This window comes from Callospermophilus lateralis, chromosome 1, assembly GCF_048772815.1.
Source record: "Callospermophilus lateralis isolate mCalLat2 chromosome 1, mCalLat2.hap1, whole genome shotgun sequence".
In the NCBI taxonomy this organism is placed as follows: Eukaryota; Metazoa; Chordata; class Mammalia; order Rodentia; family Sciuridae; genus Callospermophilus; species Callospermophilus lateralis.
In genome coordinates, this window is record NC_135305.1 from 104,957,654 (window position 1) to 104,978,289 (window position 20,636).

A 20,636-nucleotide genomic window follows, 5' to 3' on the forward strand; every position below is an offset into this window, starting at 1 on the left:
ATTAATTTATTTCTTATGTTTTAGCAAAAAAAAAAATGGAATTTGAGGGCTGAGTTATAGTTCAGTGGTAGAGTACGTGCCTAGCAAATGTAAGGAACTAGATTAGATCCTCAGCATCACATAAAAACAAACAAACAAACAAACAAACAAATAAAAGCAGTTTGTCCATCTACAACTAAAAAAATATTTTTAAAAACAGAATTTGAAGTTAAAAAATCATAATTCCCTTTACATTTAGCACAGAAAGGGGAAAAAGGAATACATATAAATCTACCAAAATATGTATACAATATTCATGAAGAACACTACAAACTCTGATGCAACTACTTTTTAAAAGAGATAAATAAATTCAGAAAGATTCTATGTACATGGACAAGAAGTCTCAATATCATGAAGATGTCAGCTCTTACAACTAGATCTATAGATTCATTGCAATCACATTTAATAATACAGTGAGTTATGTAGTACACATTGGCAAATTGATTCTAAATTTTCTATAAAAATTCAAAAGACTAAAAAAAACATAATATTGAACATAATATTGACTAATGACTGAGGTCATATCTGACTTTACCCAGCTTTAATATAAACCTTAAATAATCAAAACAGTGTGATCTTGGCATAGGAGATAAACTTATTAATGGAACAGAATTAGATCCACACATGAGGTCAACTAACATTTGACAAAGGAGCAAAAGCAATTTAGTGGAGGAAGAGTAGTCTTTCAACAGATTCTGGAACAGCTAGACATCCCAATGCAGAAAAAAGAGAAAAGAATTTAGACACAGACTTTACACCTTTCACAAAAATTAACTGAAAATACATAGTAGACTTAAATTATAGAATGCAAAATGTCTAGAAGATAGCACAGGAGAAAATCTAGATGATCTTTGGTTCAGCAGTTAAGTTTTTAGATATAACAATATAGGCATAATCCATGAAAGGATTTGATAAACTGAACATCAGTGAAATTGAAAATTTTTGACTGGCAAAAGACCATTGCTCGGAAAATGAAACCAAAAGCCACAGATTGAGAGGAAGTATTTGTAAAACATTTAAGTAAGTGCTGGAACTCTCTTTAATTATGCTTACTGTTCTAAAACTGTTCTAACATAAATCTGTTAATTTAAAAAAAATCAATCCATCATCCAATTGGAATGTGGACAAAGATATAGATTTATGTTTTACTAAAAAAGGATGTGTTAATGGTTAATAAGCAGATGAAAAAAATGTTCAACTTCATTAGTCTTTAGGAAAATGAAAATTATGAGTGTGATGAGATATTACTATACACCTATTAATTCAGGTAAGATGAAAAAATATAATGATAATACCAAACACGAGTGAAAATGAAAAAAAAATACGCTTGATTGTTTTAGGCACTGCTAGAAGAAATGTGAAATAGTACAGCCATTCCAGTAAAGATTTTATCAGTTTCTTTAAAACACATAACTACAAAATGATCCTTAATTGCACAATCTTGGGCATTCATCCCAGAGAAATGAACATGTATATCCATCCAGATAGCTAGATGTTAGTCTCTCCTAAGAATAGATAGTCATTTCTCAGGAGAAGATGACGATTCTAAATGTGCATATACCCCATCACTGACCTTCAGAATTTGTGTAAAGTTTAGAGATATAAAAGAAACTGACACCTCTGTAATCACAGTGTGGGATTGTCACATACCTCTCTCACTAATTAATTTGCATTTCTTTGATTATTGCATGATCAGAATTGGTTTTGTGTCTATATTTGTGTGTGTGTGTGTGTGTGTGTGTGTGTGTGTGTGTTTGAATGTGGAACTGATTTCTTATATATATTTTGCATGCTTATCATTGAAATGTTGCTTCCTTACTTATTGATATGTAAGCCTTCTTTTTATTTTAAGATTTACTTTATAATATGTCCTATCAGTAGTTCCTACCAACATTTGTCTTTTACTATAGTTATGAGCTTTGTAATTTTCATAAAATATTTTCATCATTTATGTGATGTATTCTCCATTGCTTTCATTCTTCAAATATGAAGGAGTATGTTTCAATATATATATTTTCCCTAGATATAAAATTTCAGTGACTTAAAATTGACACTACAGGTTTAAAAATATTTTACTTCATTTAAATAAAATCCTTCAAAAGTGCACTAAACTTGTAATTGGGATTTATTTATTTATTTATTTATTTGGGGTATCAGGTGTTGAATTCAGGGGCACTCAACCACTGAGCCACATCCCCAGCCCCCCCTTTTTTTTTTGTATTTTATTTAGTGACAGGGTCTCACTGAGTCACTTAGTGCCTCGCTGTTGCTAAGGCTGGCTTTGAACTTGGGATTCTCCTGTCTCAGCCTCCCAAGCTACTGGGATTACAGGTATGTGTCACCACACTCAGCTATAATTGGGATTTTTGGGGAGTGGAGTATGAGGGATTGAACTCAGGGCACTTGACCACTAAGCCACATCCCCAGTCCTGTTTTGTATTTTATTTCGAGGCAGGGTCTCACTGAGTTGCTTAGCCCCTTGCTTATTGCTGAGGCTGGCTTTGAACTTGAAATCCTCCTCCTTCAGTCTCCTGAGTGGCTGGGATTACAGGCATGCACCACTGTGCCCGGTTTATAATTGGGATTTTTAAAGATAATCTTTTCAAATCTTTCTATATTTGACAACTAGAGTTGACCCCCCATATCCATGGATTCCACAATCATGGATTCAACCAAACATGGTTCTAAAATGTGTTTTTGTTGTTGTTGTTTTTTGTTTTTTTAATGTACTGAATACACACTTTCTTTTCCTGTCATAGTTCCCTAAAAAACGATTTACATCATTTCCATTAGGTAGGACAAGTAATCTACTGATGATTTAAAGTATGTGGAAGGATGGGGCTGGGGTTGTGGCTCAGAGGGAGAGCCTAGCATGCATGGGCTGCTGGGTTCCATACTCAGCACCATATAAAAATGGAATAAAGGTATTGTGTCTACCTGCAACTAAAAAATAAATTTTTTTTTTTAAATAGTATGTGGGAGGATGTATATGGGTTATATGCAAATACTATGTCATTTTATATAAGGGACTTGAGCATCCAAGAGTTTGGGTATCTGTGATGGGTCCTAGAGCAGATGTCCTGTGTATACCAAGGAACAACTGTATTAATTGAATTTCTCCTGGTGTCAGTTCTGTACTATTCCTGCAGTGGAGATAAAGCAGTGATCAAAATGAACCCTCCCTTCGTGTACATTCTGTTGGGAAGAAGGCAGTAAATAAATGGGTATTGCAGGGAGTGATACATACAATGGGGAAAAATCAAGCAGGGTTAAGGGGACTGAGAAAGATGTCTGGGGCAAGGTGGAAGTTGAATCTGTACCCACAGTTTGATTTCTGTCTCCTTCAACTCACTTGATTGTCATTTCATTCTCTGGGCTACCTTTGAAACTTGCCAATTCTTCTACTATAAATATGTGTTTATGCTCCCGATTCTCCTGTGAGCTCCTTAGATTAGGACAGACTTATATTAAAATCATACCTTCTGTGACTTCCTCAGTACAGACGTGTGTTAGATATTCACCAAATGATTATTGATTTTAATTGGCAAAAAACGTTTCAGAGAATGGAAAGCATTTAAAAAGATTAATTCTCAAAAGAAAAGTGGTGGATGTTATTAATGTGTGGCCCATAAAACATCTATCCAACGTAGATTGCTCTAATGATTAAGAAATGAGGAGTATCCCGACACTGAGGAGTATCCCCATGAGCATGTTTCTAAAACCTATATGCTCATCAGAATCTCAATGTTGTAAAATTTTTTCCAATGCCTGCTTCCATCCCTAGAGATTCTGGCAAGATCAGTCAGGGGGAATTCCTGGGCATCAGATTTTTTAGTAACTTACCAGGTGACTCTAATGTGTGGCCAGGTTGAATGCCCAAGTATGGCCATACTCACGACATTTTGATTGCATCACACAAGATGTATCAGTCCCGTGTATGACATATTGCTGGGACCATGCCAGGAATGTGACAATTCCCACAATTCAGTTTCAATACTAAGTAACTCTTCCCCATTGGAAAATGCATATCTGGGAGCAAGAGAACCAGCCTGTCATTTGGTTAATTAGATATTTTATCTGGGATTAGTCACTGCCTGCTTGCAACAAACCTTTTACAGATGACACATCTTATTAACTACTCTGAACCACTAATGTACGAAGCAAAGCCTGTTTTTTTATTTTCAGTTTGGTTCACTCATCATACTGCTTAGAGCATCTACCATGGCACAAAGGGCTGTTAAAGGATAGCTGTCCCTTTGGACAACAAACAGAAACTATACTCCTTGGCTTAGTACAATCCTCCAAATTGGGATGTTGTAGTAACTTGTTTTGAGATTAAAGCATGTGGAAAGAAAAAAAAAAAAAAACAAGTGGAGTTTCTAGCTTTCCTCAAGGAGATAACAAAATTCATGCCTGGCCTGTGACTATCACAGCAGCCTAGAAAATGACCCTGGCATACACACTACATACACACACCGCACCCCCCACCCCACCACCACACACACACACACACACACACACACACGCCCTAGGCAGCGGGGAGAGGTTCCCATGGTACTATCTGCAACATGTACTGATAGACTTACTAAGAATGGAATCAGGCCAGCTGCCTTGTCTCGTTCCAGGGCCTCCTGCAGGGCAGAAGCACGCATGGCAAATTTGCCATCAGAAGGGATTGCTTTCATTTGCACTCCACCAATTAATCCAGCTCTTTCCACAGAGGAGTGTGCCTAGAAAGAAAGATTAGAGTTAGATCGGTGCAGGTTTGCTCACACAGGCAAAGTTCCTGGTTCTGCAGTGGGTACCTGACACCTGACACCACAGTGGCACCTCTTTTTCCTGGAGTTGTTATTCTATTTATGTGGAACCTTGCTCTTTAAGTTTTGTTTTAGTTACTTTTTTTCTTTGCTGTGACCAAAATACCTCACAAGAACAAATGAAAGTAGAAGAAGTTTATTTTGGTTCATGGTTTCAGAGGTTCAGTCCATGGTTGGCTGACTCCATAGCTCTGAAACTAAAGTGAGGCAGAACATCATGGAGCAAAAGCATGCCAGAGGGAAACAGCTCAGGATGTGGTGATAAAGAAGAAGAGAGAGAGCTCCACTCACAAGGACAAAAGATAAACTCCAAAGTCACACCCCAGTGACCTACTTCCTTCTAGTCACAACTTACCTGCCTATAGTTACCACCCAGTTGATTCTTATCAGTAGATTAATTCACCAATTAGGTTATACCTCTTATAATCTAATCATTTCACATCTGAATGTTCTTGCATTGTCTCTCATGTGAGGTTTCAGAGGACACCTCAGATCTAAACCACAAATATAATGAATTAAGCACTTAGAACCATAAAGTGATGAGTTCATTCATTTGTTTGAACTCAAGAGTTAGCAGTGAGATCCTGGAAAGCACGCTCATGGGTGGACTTAGAAATCCCGGGTTCAGATTCAAACCCTGCCTTTCCCTGTGGAGACTTTCGCAGCTTGGTGGCTAAGCTCAGTCAATAGATGCTACAGTCATTCATTGGCATCCATGAGAAACTGGCTCCAGGGCTTCTGTGGATACAAAAATCCACAGAAGCCCAAGTCCTTATATAAAATGGCAATGGTGTAGTATCTACATATGATCAATTTATATCTTCCCATATATTTTAAATCATCTCTGGATTACTTATAATACCTAATTCAATACAAATGCTATGCTATATAAATAGTTGTCATACTGTATCATTTAGGGAGTAATAACAAGAAAAAAGTCCATAAATGTTCAATATAGAGACAATTTTTTAAAAATATTTTTGATCTGTGGTTGTTGAATCCATGGACATGGAATCTTCTGAGATGAATGGCAAATGATGTGGCACTGTCACTGGATGGTGGGTCCACCCTTCTCAGAGACTCCCAGGAAAGTGGAATCTTACTGAAGCTGCCTCCTTCTGCCCTGAAGCCCCCATTGTCTCTAACTTTGATCCTCTGTGGGGCCTGCTGCTCCCCGGCTGTTCTTTGAACATCTCTTCTAGCAGAGGAGCTCCAGAAGATAATGTTCAGCTTCTGAGCCCCTGGGGCTCCCAGCTCCAGACCTTTCTGGTGGGACCCTTGCCAGGTTACTCTGCACAGTGACCCTCTGTGATCTTGTGGAAACAATGAGAAACAGAAAATACCCACTTCAAAGTATAGTTGTGAACAACAACAACAAGGTGTGTCAGGCAGGTTTCTTGCATAGAAAAATTAAACTAAGATTCTTCTTCTTTTACTAGGCGTGAAAAATCACCTGAGAAACTTGTGACACATTAGGAAGTGGTACTTTTCATAATCTTTGTGCATCATTCTACCCTTTAGAGGATGAGGGAGGTGATGAATTTATTAACTTATGACAAAACCTTGACCCCAAGCTTTCTGGAGTGTGTGCTGGCCTGCAATGCAGACTAAACTCAGGAGGAGACAATGGGAGGCAGGCAGTCCCAGAAGGATGTGTGGGCAGTGGAGAGGAGTATGACAACAGGAGTTTAAGTTGTCCCTAAGAGAGAGTTCTTTGCATGTGCTCCTGTCTCCTGTGTGATGCTCCAGGATCCCCTTGACAAAGCTGTGCATGCCAAGCTGCAGTGGATGTTGGCTGATCAGCTGTCCTCTCTTTGGGAGAGCCACCTCTCCTCACAGGGTGAGCTTGCCACAAACCCACTGCAGGACAAGTTGTACAATGCACAAAAAGTCGGTACTTGACCAGGGAGGGAACAGTTCTGTGCCCCAAAAGGGAACAGTTCACATTCTACGGCATTTCCTATGCACAAGGCTGATCTAGAGTTTCCCAGAGACCATGTCCTTGTTTTCTCCTCTCCCTACTTGACTTCGTTTCTCTAGGTCCTCACTCCAGTGAGTAGTCCCTCAGTAAATGGTGGACATATAAGAAATGGGTATCATAAGATATTATAGAAAAAAGATTCTTAAAAAATAGTGATACAACATATCAAAGTCTCTGGGACAGCGTGAAGACAGTTCTAAGAGGAAAGTTTACAGCACTGAGTTTCTACATTAAAAAAATAGAAAGATACCAAATGAATAATCTAGTTAGACCTCAAGGTCCTGGAAAATAACAAACTATCACCCAAATTGGTAGAAGATAAAAAATAAGTACAATCAGAGCTGAAATCAATAAAATGAAGAATAAAAAAAATTATACAGGATCAATGAAACAGAATGCTGATTATTTTGAAAGGATAAACAAGATTGATAGACTTAACTAACCAAAAGAAAGAGAAGACTCCAATTAACAAAATTATATAAAAAGGGAAATATCACCTGAAATCCAGAGAATCATTAAAAATTATTTTGAAAAATTATACTCCAATAAGCTAGAAAAATCTGGAAGTATTGACAAATTCCTAGAGACACAGACACATGACCTACCCAAATTGTACCATGAGAATATAGAAAACTTAAGCAGACCAATATTATGTATTGAAATTGAGACCGCTCTTAAAAGTTTTCCAACAAAGTAAAGCCCAGAACCCAACAAATTCTCAGCCAAGTTCTACCTAATCTTTAAAGAAGAACTAATACCAATCCTTCTCAAATTATTCCATGAAACAGAAAAGGAGAGAAAACTGCCAAATTCATTTTATGTAGCCAGTGTCATCCTGATACCAAAACCAAACAAAGATGCATTGAGGAAAGAAAACTACAGGCTAATATACTTTGAACATAGATGCAAAAATTCTTATTAATATTTGCAAACCACATACAAAAACACATTGAAAAGACAGTGCACCATTATCAAGTGGGTTTCATCACAGGGATTTTCATGGTTGGTTCAACATGAGAAAATCAATAAATGAAGTTAAGGACACCACATAAATGAAGTTAAGGACAATAATCACATGGTTATTTCAAAGATTCAGAAAAAGCATTTGACAAAGTCTAGCATCCATTTATATTTAAAACACTAGAGAAACTAGGGATAAAATGAATTTACCTCAACATTGTAAAGGCTATATATGACAAACCCAAGGCCAACTTCATACCAGATGGAGAAAAACCAGAAAATATTTCCTCTAAATATAGGAACAAGACAAGGGTACACACTCTCACATCTCCTACTTAACAGAGTCCTTGAAACTCTAGCCAGAGCCATCATGCAAAAGAAGGAAATTAAATGAACACACATAGGAAAAGATGAGGTCAAATTTTCTTCTTGCTGATGACATAATCTTATATTTAGAATATTTTAAAAACTCCAGCAGAAAATTTCTAGAGCTGATAAAAAATTTAGTAAAGTAGCAGGATACAAGATCAACATACAAAAATCAATTGTTTTCCTATATTCCAGTGAATCTGGTGAAAAACAAATTAGGAAAACTGTACCTCAAAAAATAAAGTACTTGGGAATTAATCTAACAAAGAAGTGAAAGACCTCTACAATGAAAACTAGAATACTGAAGACATAAACCGAAGAACACCTTAGAATATGAAAACATCATCTATGTTCTTGGATAGACAAAATTAATTTTGTCAAAGTGGACATATTACCAAGATTGAGTGCAACCTCCATCAAAATGCCAATGACATTCTTTGCAGAACTAGAAAAAACAGTTCTAAAATTCAGTTGAAAGAATAAAAGAGTATAACCAAAGCAATCCTGAGCAAGAAGAGTAATGCTGGAGGCATCATAATATACCATACCTTAAATTACACTACAGGGCTATAGTAACAAAAACAACATGCTATTGGCACCCAAACAGACAGGAAGACTAATGGAAAATAATAGAAGACACAGTGAAAAACCCATATAAATATGGTTATCTCATACTACACTAAAATGCCAAAAATATACTCTGAGAAAAGATAGCCTTTAAAAAAATTGTACTAGGAAAACAGTATATCCATATGTAGAAGAATAAAACTGGATCCATATCTCTCACCCTGCACAAAAGCCAACTCAAAAGTGGATCAAAGACCTAGAAATTAGACAAGAAATTCTGCAATTGATAGAAGAAAATGTAGGTCAACGCTCCAACATATTGGCACAGGCATCAACTTCCTTAATAAAACTTCTAAAGCATAAGAAATAAAATAAAAATTCAGTGGCATTAAACTAAAAAGCTTCTGCACAACAAAGAGTGTGAAGAGGAGGCCCACAGAATGAGACAACTTTGCCACTTGCTCTTCAAATAGGATATTCATATCCAGAAAATATAAAGAACTCAAAAAACTTAGAACCAAAAAACCAAATAGCCCAGTGAATAAATTTCAAAAGAAGAAATACAAATGGCCAGTAAATATATTAAAAAAAATGTTCAACATCTCTGGCAATCAGGGAAATGCAAATTAAAAGTATATTGAGAGGGGTGGGGATGTGGCTCAAGCGGTAGTGTGCTCGCCTGGCATGCGTGCAGCCTGGGTTCGATCCTCAGCACCACATACAAATAAAGATATTGTGTCCGCCGAAAACTAAAAAAATAAATATTAAAATTCTCTCTCTCTCTCTTTAAAAATTAAAAAAAATTATATTGAGATTTCATCTCACTCCAGTCAGAATGGCAATTATCAAGAATACAAATAATATAAATGTTGGGGAGGACATGGAGAAAGAGTGCACTCATACATTGTTGGTGGGACTAAAAATTAGTGCAACCTCTCTGGAAAGCAGTATGGAGACTCTTCAAAAAACTAGGACTGAAACCACCATATGACCTAGCTAGCTACTCCACTCCTGAGATCTCAAATCAGCATACTATAGGGACACAGACACATCAATGCATATAGCAGCACAGTTCACATTAGCCAAGCTATGGAACCAAACTAGGAATCCATCAACAGATGAATGGAGAAAGAAAATGTGTTGTATATACATAATGAAATATGACTCAGACATAAATAAGAACACAATTATGCCATTTGCTGGTAAATGGGTGGAACTGGAGAGACCATAATGCTGAGTGAAATAAACCAGACCCAGAAGGTCAAAGGTTGAATGCAGAAGCTAGGTGGGGAGAGGGAGTGTCAGTCAAATAGAATAGAGATCAGTGGAGTAGAGAAAGGGGTTGGGGGTAGGGAGAAGGAATGAATAAGGGAAGAACTGTGAATCTGACCTAAGTTTCCTATGTACATATATGAATACACCACAATGAATCTCACCTTATGTATATCTACAAGGCACTAGTTTAAAACAAAACTATAAATAAATAGCAGAAAGATCAGTAGCATAGAGAAAGGGAAGGCAGGGGGAGAGAGGTGGGATGAGGAAGGGGAATTACTGCATACTGAATTAGAGCAAATTATATTTCATGCTTGTATAATTATATCAAAATAAACCCTAATATTATGTAAAACTAAAGTGAATTTTAAAAAAAGGGGGGAAGACAAGGCCACAGATGACTATATGCCTGCTTCACGTGCAGCCCAGTTTTTGCAGAAGATGTACACCAGCTTGGTCCAAGCAGTACCTCCACACAAGCAGGAACTTTCTGCTGAGGGCATTGATACAACAACATATGCTGCTACAGAGTGCATTCCTACAGCTGACTTGTGATCATTGGGTCCCCCAAACTCATAATAATCCTGATTCGTATTCTTTCTTTTTCTCGGGGAACAAAGTAGATCTCAGCCCACAGCTTTCCATTTATTTGAACTAAAGTTTAGGTCTCTCATTTGTTTTATTACTTTCATTCCTAATTTAGATCTTAATGATGAATGTACCCATGAGATACTGCAGCACAGAATAGAGAAGGGAATTCTCCATGAACCACCATGTTTGCATTGTGTTCTAACTCCCCTTTCAGCTACTCAATTAAAGTTAGCTTTTATGGATATGAATACTGCCATTTCCTTCTAAAAATCATTGTCATTCTGGCTTCTTTGTTCTGTTTTCTTAATTCAGCTGGCCTCGTACTTAAAATGTGATGGTGACTTAATTTACACAGAATTACAAAATGTCAAAATGGAAAATGAGAATAAAAACAGTGAAAAGAAAAAAAAATTGACACAAGCCCTGTATAGTTCCTGGGGAACCTAACAGAGATCCATAGAAAGATGCCATAGCGTCCTTGGCATCCTGAGCTGCTGGGCATCTGGAATGATGCTAGTTCTGTCTCGCCCAGCCACTTCCTGGTGAGATAAGCTCCTTCACAGAAGCCCCGCTGGACAGGCTAAACCCTAACATCATAGCACTGGATATCAGTATATACTTATTGAGTGCCTATGTGTTAATTTTTTTTAAGTCTTCTGGGAAACAAGGGAGTCCTAAGTACAAATGAACAATTTTCTTCATATGTAAGTAGAATCTTAATGGATGGAATTAGGATACAAAGATATAATCCTCCTAATTAGGTCTGAAATATGGGTATTGTATTTATTTCAGGTTAAGTACTTCCTAGAAAAAAATGGTTATAGTTCAAATGTGTGGCTTAAGGAATTCACCGAAAATAAAAATATTGACAAACCTAAGTCGGCAATTCCCTGTGCAATCTAATTTCTTGAAGGTGGCACAGTTTTTATTCTTTTTGTGCCCTCTTGATCATAGTTACTCTAATAGAGTTATTCTCTTCATGCTGATCAATTCTCTTTCCACTTGCTCCTTTCCCCATAATTCTGGGCTTTGTTTTGTTGCTGTTGTTTACCATTTTCAAATGGGTTGACCAATAGAATCAGATTAGATATTTCTATTTGCAGAGTTTTCTAAACCTTACAAAATTCTTTAAATCTTTCCCCTTATGCTCAGCCACAAGCTGAGCTGAGCAGCTATACCAAGGATGGATGCTTTGATCCCTGTTTGATAGGAGAAAAAGAGAGGCTCTCAGAATTTACGTGATTTGCCTGAGATCACAAAGCTTAAAAAAGCAGAACTGGGATTTGTGATTAGGTTGTTGAGTCTAACACCCAATTACTACACAATGCTGCTCTGAAGGTGGGCCAGATGAGTGTAATCTAGTCCATGCTGCTACATATGGTAACAAGTCAGCCATGGGGAGTTCTCAGTACATATATTTTCTTTTCAACTTGATCTCTCAAGTTCCCACCTGAGAATTAGTATAAGTCTGTCCTAATGATCTGTGAGGAACTGTTCTTGGATTTGAAACGTTAGTGAAGTTTGTTTGGATTCAGACCTTGAATGTCTGTGGGGCTATAGCCCAATAACTCCCAACACTCGCACTTACTCACCTGATCAGAGAAGTAGGCTACCAGCTTTTCCATGATGGCGGCCTGCGTCAACTCTGGAGATGCTGCCTGGAGCCGCCGGGTCACTTTTGTCCGAGCAGCCAGCAGGGCAACCAGAGTGGCTTCACTGGCACTCCCCTAAATCCAGGAGAAAGGTCCAAATGAAATTCAAAATGCAGTCAAAGAATCAGTGTCTGAACAAGACACAGCAAGACATACTTTTTATCCATTGTTTTCTTAAAAGATAAACCTGAAATTGCAAAGCTCACTCTTTTTTTTTTTTTTTTGGAAAGGAACAATCTAACACAATCTAACACCTGTGGAGGCCTCTTTAGTTCGTATAGTGAGTTTATCATTGCTTTGTCTATCCCCCGTATCAGCAGTAGCCAACAGTTGCAAACACTAAGCTTGTGCCACACATTGCATTGTTAAACTGGCTGTGCAGGCATTCTCCTGTGGGCACCTCAAGCCTGGCCAGGGATGTACTGTTCATATCTCCAGCAAAAGAGACTGGTCCAAGGCACCTATGTATTCATATACCCTCAGACAGAGCAATTTGTATATGAAATACAGGTACATTTTTCTTGATATGCTGAGATGGCCTTATAGTACTTATTTTAATCCTGAATGTTACATGCTGAATTTGTGCCCTGCCCCCAAATTCATATGTTGAAGCCCTAAACCTCAATATCTCAAAATGTAACTATTTAGAAATAGGATCTTTAATAGGATCTAGGTTAAAAGGCGGTCTTTAGTGTGGACCCTAGTCTAAATTGACTGGTATCTCAATAAGAGGAAGAAATTAGCCACCAGATTCATGCACACATATACAGGAAAAACCATGTGAACACTGCGAGGAGGCAGCCAGGTGCAAGCCAAGGAGAGGCCTCAGCAGAAATAGAACCTGTTAATGCCTTGATCTTGGACTTTCAGCCTCCAGAACTCTGAGACAATGAATTTCTGTGTTTTTTTTTTTTTTTAAGGCAGTCCTGACAAACTAATACAACTAATTTCAACAACTTATTTTAGCAAAAAGTAGTAAAGAACTATTCAAAATTCCTCCTTTGAAGTTAACAGTGGTGCATGATATGGATTCAGTGTCTATGACGTTATCCCATTTAATTTGCAAAAGCTCATTTTTACACGTTGGTATGTACAGACGGAGAAACTGATGCTCAGAGACATTACACAACTTCCCTCAAATCGGTAGCTAGGGAGTGGCATGGTCAACAGTGAACACACATCTGGCCTTTCAGGGATGGCTCCAGCCTCCCTGCATTTGTGTGCACTTTCCTCTTCAGCCAGTCCCACAAGACACCCACCCACTGGCCAGTACTAACATTAGAAATGACAAATAAAAGAAGGTAGTTTTTTTTTTTTTTTTTTTTTTTCTGACTATGAAGGAGGTTTACAAAGTTACAGCGTTATACAGAGAAAAATACAATGGAATAATTAGATAGATCTCCACATCTCTTATTAACACTTTATCCTCCTTTCATGGAGCCTGGTTTTCCATTTTGGTTTTCCCATTCCACTGCTTTTACTTATTCTTTGAACCAAGTTATATCCCTTAGAGAGATGGATAAGATTTGAAGATAAATTCATTTATTCATGTTTCTGTAGCTCCAATGCTTGAGCTCAAATATACAGAAGAGAATCCTCTTAATTCAACATCTAAAATGGGTCTTCAAGCTGTATTTTGATGAGAAATTATTTTAAACATGGTTTTAGAACATATGAAAGAAATGCACCTGAGGAAGATGAAACGGCTGGCCCAGGAAATCCAGTTTCCCTTAAACTGAGCTATGATTGCAACTTTCTTATCTAAATTCTACCATGCTTGAAGCTTTGGATTCCAAATGTTCATTCTCTGATCTAATGAAAGGCTTTGAGTCACCATGCCGATTCATCATGGGCTGGGAGGGGGGTACTTTCCATGTCCTGAGAAAAAATTCTCCTCCTTTAGGTAACAAAAAACAACAACAACACTCAATGAAACCAATTGTTGGTATGGCATCCAGACCACAACAGGTCCAGTGCAACCAGCAGGTTTTGGCAAATTTGAGCAGGAAGGCAAGTGGATCTCTGTCTTTTGCTGGAAGCAGAGCTTTGCTGAGTTAAGAGTAGGGAGGGCGACTGTTCTTTGGTAAGAGAGCAGTGAGGGTGCCTGATGGCTTTGCTTCCGGTAGACCACGGTTGCCATGGTGAGCCTGCTCAGGATACAGGAGGGAATGGTGGCGAGAGCTGATGCTAGGGCTGCTGATGTCATGAGCAGAACTGCCTTTTCATCTTCTGCTTTTTTTCAAGTGTCGCCCCATACGGGGCAAGAAATTGGGAGCTTTTCTTCCATGAGAGCTTTTAAGCTAATTTGGAGACCATTCTTCCAGGTGACATTTGTTCAGCTTCACAATGATGATTTGCCACTTGGCTCAGAAGCCCATCACTGTGCAGATGCCCAGTAGCTGTGATTATAGCTCTTAGGGAATCGATGCGGCAGGCTGGCTCACCGGCTGTTACCCAAAGCCTCGGTGCTCTTTGGGGTCTTGCAAATTACAGTCAATCAGCCTTGTCATCTGGGAAAGGCAAGCTTCCTGCCACAAACACGGGTCTGGCAGTCTGCTTTTTTCCAGCAAAACTGAGTGGGATGGGCACAAGGGGATTGTGTTGAAGCCTGAGCTGAGATACCAGGACTATTCCTACCACATGTTAGGATCTCTCCCCCTTTTTTGGCTTCAAAAAGGGGATCATCTTTAATAAAAAGATATTTTAACCCATGTTAGCATGTACACCTCTGGTTACTAACCCTAACAAATGATAATAGCTTTGTCTTTAAATAGCTTTTGCTCTTGGAACATGCATACTACACTACCACTGTGGGCCTCAATTTCCTCAATTATGCAAAAGATTCTTGATAATGCAATCAATCCACTAATTATTTTGAGGATAAAAAGTGATAACATAAAGTATAAGAAATAGGCTAAAACATAGCCAAGTTTGTAGCTGGTGTTCAATAAATGTAGCTATTATTATAGTAGACACACTTCAGATTATGGGGTATTTTTAACTTCTTTGAGATGTATCAGATCATAAGACTTATCTTGGGGCACTGGAAAAGATATAAACATAAAAGTGTTTTTTATTATAAGATCCATTGAGAAGCTGGGGATGTAGCTCAGTGGTAAAGCACTTATCTAGTATATGCAAGGCCCTGGGTTCAATTGCCAACACCACAAAAAAATTAAAAATAAACAACAACAAGAACAGGATACAATGGCCCAGAAAAGTTCTCTTGTTGTTGGAGTAGTGCTCTTTTAAGTTTGGGAACAGCATGAATGTTTCACATGGACCACAACTAGGAGCCTCCAAGAGGAAACCAATAAGACTATCATTCCTCACCCTATAGGATATCATTTGAAATGTTATTTTTAAGAATAAAAATTAAAATAAATATATATATAAGGTATTAGTTATATAAATTTTGTCACATCATAGGAAATCATGCATAAAAACATTCTTAGAGAATATTTAAAAAATGGAAAACGCTCACAATTAATATAAAATGGAACACCATACAGAAAGCATATTTGTATTGTATTACCTCAATTTTGTTGCAAATGTATGTTTGTGTGTGTGTGTGTGTGTGTGTGTAGCTATGTAGGTATTAAAAAAACACTAATAACTCTGAGGGGAATCATGCCCCAAAATGGTTACCATATTCATTTATTTTTACAATGAATGTCTAATTTCCCCCTTTTTAAGTAGAAAGGGGACAATAATTTTTTAAAATGAAATAATAGATCCAAGATAGGCAAAATCTTGGTGGTGTGGAAAACTGAATGATGTAGAGAAAACCATCAGAAATTCTCCCTAAAATATACAGAAGAAAATGACAAAAACAAAGGAAATTATTTAAAGACAGAAATTATGGAAGAGGCATTTTCCCCTATGTAGAAATTGAAGCATGTGAAAAACAGAGTAGAAGTGACTTAAAACATTAACTAAGATACATTAGAAGAAAAATCTTCTAATGTAAGTTGAGTCTTGGATTAGTAGGAGTTACCAAATGCTAAGGGGCCCAAGTGAATGAACTAATGGAAAAGTAGATCTTGGCAAAATGTATGGGAATACAATAAAAAGTGAGTCTGCCTCCAGCATCAGGCCTGTTGTGAAGGGTGAGACCAGCTTGGGATTGAGTCAACTAGAGCCAAACCCAGGGCCCCTGTGGGCAGTTCCTCTGCACCACTCCCATCCTGATCGTAGCTGCCTTTTTTTCTGCCTCTGAACACTCAGGTTTGCTCTTTATTGACAAAGAGGACAACAGCATCCTCTGGAGAATCAGGACTCAAATACCAGAAATGAGAAACCTGTCTGCACTTCACCCCGGAGAAATGAAACTGACCAGCCATTGTGGGGGACAGGAGCAGCAGCCTGCCCACAAGACCAAAGGGTACCTGTGACATGATGTCTTTTATTATCATTTTTTAAATATTTTTTTAGTTGTCAATGGACCTTTATTTTATCAATATATATGCAGGGCTGAGAATTGAACCCAGTGCCTCACATATGCTAGGCAAGCGCTGTACTGAATCACTGAGCCACATCCCCAGCCCATACATAGTGTCTTTTCTTTGACCTTGACCAGAGAGTATGGGAGTGGCCTCATTATCTCTGATAAGAAGAAACCTGTCTTGGGGAGCTGAGGTATTTTGAATTTGCAAGCATGTTGTCACTGTTGTATTTAAAAGTGGGGTTCACACCATCCTATCAAAGCTTACAATATAGCTAATATTTCATTTTCATCAGCTTCCCATTCAGAATGACTTATATATGCTAGAGTGAGATAACCAGAGAATGCGTGGGGTGAGATGAGCTCACAGAGGGAACAGTTTTGAGCGTGTCCATGGTCAGGCGGTCACAGAGAAGTTAGCCATCCATCACTGGTGTGACCTGCTCATTTTGCATCAGAAGGAATTAGAATTCACAGGGCTGCACCCATCAAAGACCTGTTGAATAGTCCAGAAAACTGCTATGTACACACGTTCTCCCATAGCTCATGCTGGCTACTGAGATAATGTATCTCCCATCCCCAAAGATTTCAGGTGTCAGTCCCCCAAACCTGTGACTATTTGCCTCACAGGAAAAAGTGACTTTGCTGATGTGATTAAGTTAAGAACCTTGACTTGGGGAGATTATCTTAGATTACTGAGTGGACCCAATCCAATCACATGGGTGTTTTGACCCACTTTCTCATTTGTGGTGAGAAAAAGTGACCATGAAAGAAAGGTTAGAGAGCAGTAGCGTAGTGGCTTTGCAGATGGAGGTGTGGGCATGGGACAAGGATTTCCAGAAGTCTCTCAAAGATGGGAAAGGTGAGAAAATGGATTCTTCCCTTGGACCTCCGAAGTGTCAACCTTGATTTTAACCTATAAGACCCAGGTCAGACTTCTGAGTAGCAGAACTGTAAGATAATAATAAATTTGTTTGAATTCACTAACATGTGTTATGGGGGTGGTAATGTGTTAGGCAGCAATAGAAACCTAATAGATGTGGGTTTGAAACCCCTAGTCCTGTTGAGTAGTCTCAGTACTGGAGATTGCCTCCTAGTTTAGTTAGGATACATATTAAGTGAAGAGAATGAATTAAATGTATGCATAGAAACAGCAGCATCTTTAGGTGAAAAATTGGTTCATAGATAAGTGACATTTATCTTCATTGAAATGCAGCCACAGCTATCACTTAAGGTGGGAACAGGGTCCTGTGGTGGTGGTGGTGAGATTACAGTCTCTGTGTCACAAAGATATGGCCTATAAATTACCACCTGGAGCGAAAGGGAAGTTAACTGATGTTCTGTGCCTCAGTTTCGTCTTCTGTAAAATAGGGCTCCCTAATTCATTGTGCTGTTATGAAAATTAAAGGATTATTAACACTGAACATATATCTGTTGGGAATGACTATGTGATAGAGCTTACATTGCCGGGATCTAGGCAATGGAAAAACCAACATAAATTTGGTTGTTTCTATTTCTGTGCACCTGCTCTGCTATGCTATGTATCAGCCACTATGCTACCAACCATGACTGGGAGCCTGGGGAAGTCAGTGTCCTGCCTAAAGCTAGTGACAGACAGCTTGGGATCCAAATCCAGATCCTGCCTTCTCCAAGACCTGGATTTTCCTCAGAGCTCAGCTTTGTTTATTCTCTGGAAGAAATAAAGAGGACACAGCAGAAAGCTGCGCACGCGCCCCCTTTTCCACCCACATTTGTGGCCATTGTGGAACCCATGAATCCCATCAAGCTGTCCTCCCCACCTTACCCTGTCTTACCTGGATCACTCCTCCCCCTTCTCCATCTTTTCCAGCCAAAAACTCCTCTGGCAGCTGCAGCATCTTTCCAAGCCAGTCCATCATCACTGTCTCCAGTTCTGTGCATGCTGGACTCGCTGCCTGTGGGTGAGAGAGAAGGGATAAACCAAGGGCAGCTGCCCTCTGCTTCTTGTCTGCTTGGAATACAAGGGAAAGACAAAGGATAACTTATTTCTATCTATTTTCTTTTTCTTTCTTTCTTTCTTTTCTTTTTTTTTTTTTTTTTTTTTTTTGTGATGCTGGGGATTGAACCCAGGGCCTTGTGCATGCAAGGCAAACACTCTACCAACTGAGCTATATCCCCAGCCCTATTTTTAAAAAAAGTTTTAAAATTATTTAAAACATCCACTCCTGGGTAGGAATTAATCATAATGCTCGCTATGATCTGAATATGTTTCCCCAAATTGCATAAAATGGAACTCCCTATGTGAGAATATCAAGAGTTGGGGCCTTTAAGAGTGATGAGGTCATGGGGCATAACCCTCATGAATGAGTTAGGCTGCTATTACAGGAGTGCATTAGTTACAAAAGGGAGGAGTGTAGCCGGATGTCCTGTCTGTCTCAGGCATGCTCATTTGCTCCTCCACCATGTTATGATGCAGCAACAAGGCCAGATACCACACCAAGTTCTTGGACTTCCCAGCCTACAGAACTCTAAGCCAAATGAATTTCAGTTGTCTACAAATTACCCAGTCTCTGACATTCTGCTATAGTATCAGAAAATGGACAAAGACAAGGGTATGCTCTCCCTTCTTAGTTTCAGAGAACCAGCAGCATACTTACAGTACCCTACTCCATGGGAGGGCTGGCAGTAGGGTTCCACGATTCTCCCAGACTAATACATAACTAAAGGACTATTCTGAGCAACCGTGCTGAGACCTTCATAAAGGGGAGTTTGCCTCCCTGTCCTTCACTTGGAAAAATTCCTAGATCTGCCACTAGAAGTTATGTGCTTCCTATGTGCAAGTCTCTGCATGTCTCAGGGGCCCTTCCTGACATGGTGAACTCACCATCCTTATCATTTCTCCATCACAGACTTGGGTCACATGAGGTGATCCCTGAACTGTGCCTAGAGATGTCACCTCGAACACACCCCCCCGCACACACACACACACACACACACACACACACACAGTCATGGATTGTCTAGGGGCCAGTGCCAGAGCAAGGAGGCCAGATGCCACATAATTTTGGGAGGAGCAGAAGGAATTAAACACCTGCTGAACCCTAGATAAAAATCACCCAATCTCAGATATCATTAAATAGCTGAAACAAGTCTCAAATATGTGCTACTTAACTAAGAACCATGCAAGGCTGGGAAAAAGTGCATGGGTACCACCGTGAACCTTACTCCAGTGTGCTTCACTCCATGGGCACTGCACACTTGCTCAGTATTCACTACTTATAGAAGGATCTAGAAAGACCCACTGGTGGGCCGTCCTCCAGGGTCACAAGAGAATGGAAAGAGTTTAGGATGGAGTTAAGGAAGTGGGTGCTGGGCTGCTTTTATCCACTGGACATCCCTGGATAAGCCATTGATCTTGTATTTTAAGCTCCCGATGACCTGGGCCTATGGACTCTCCCTTATTGGGAGAGGAGGTGGCAGGTGGGCCTTGTTCCCACCCAAAGATGGATTAAGCCTCCATCTTCATCTAAGGCTCCACGTAAAGGACCCAAACGTGGCGCTAAGGGTGTTCTCACGTCTCCCTGTGTACATCAGCATGATGATGCGTTGCAGAAAAAGAAGTGAGGTCCTTCTCCCTGCTGGTCAGGTCAGCTCCATCCTGGTAGGTTGTACCCCATCCTGACTTAATTTAGATTCAGGCACAGGAAGATGTACTCCCTGCTAGGAACCATAGCTTTCAGGCAACACAGCCTCCAAGACAGGGATGTACCCCTTCCAAGGCCCAAGAGAATCAGACTATCCTAGAAAGAACAGATATAATTGGAGATTGATGTGCCAAGTCGCCCTGGAGGAACAGAAAGCTTGGGACTAGCAGAAGCACACAAAACTTGCTACACTATCTAATGAAAAGAAAATGTTCTTTCAAAGAGGCTGTGCCAGGCCTGGTTACACTGCTAGTGCCC

General features: G+C 39.2%; 1 protein-coding gene and 1 non-coding gene across 6 annotated transcripts in view; both read right to left on the reverse strand.

The window, feature by feature from the left end:
- The window catches only part of Ddc (dopa decarboxylase), a 76,201-nt gene that overhangs the window by 50,780 nt on the left and 4,785 nt on the right, over window positions 1-20,636 (reverse strand). For 2 of the 5 annotated variants that reach the window (XM_076864622.1, XM_076864612.1), the window contains 3 exons: window positions 18,510-18,629; window positions 12,192-12,326; window positions 4,626-4,769 (listed from right to left, as the gene is read on the reverse strand). In XM_076864622.1, the coding sequence (XP_076720737.1) occupies window positions 4,626-4,769; window positions 12,192-12,326; window positions 18,510-18,629 (399 nt within the window). The remainder of the gene's footprint in view (window positions 1-4,625; window positions 4,770-12,191; window positions 12,327-18,509; window positions 18,630-20,636) is intronic. The other 3 variants (XM_076864642.1, XM_076864633.1, XM_076864652.1) reach the window with 3 other exon arrangements.
- Window positions 18,780-18,853, reverse strand: Trnaa-ugc (transfer RNA alanine (anticodon UGC)). Its single transcript has one exon. It is a non-coding gene; the product is annotated as a tRNA-Ala (tRNA).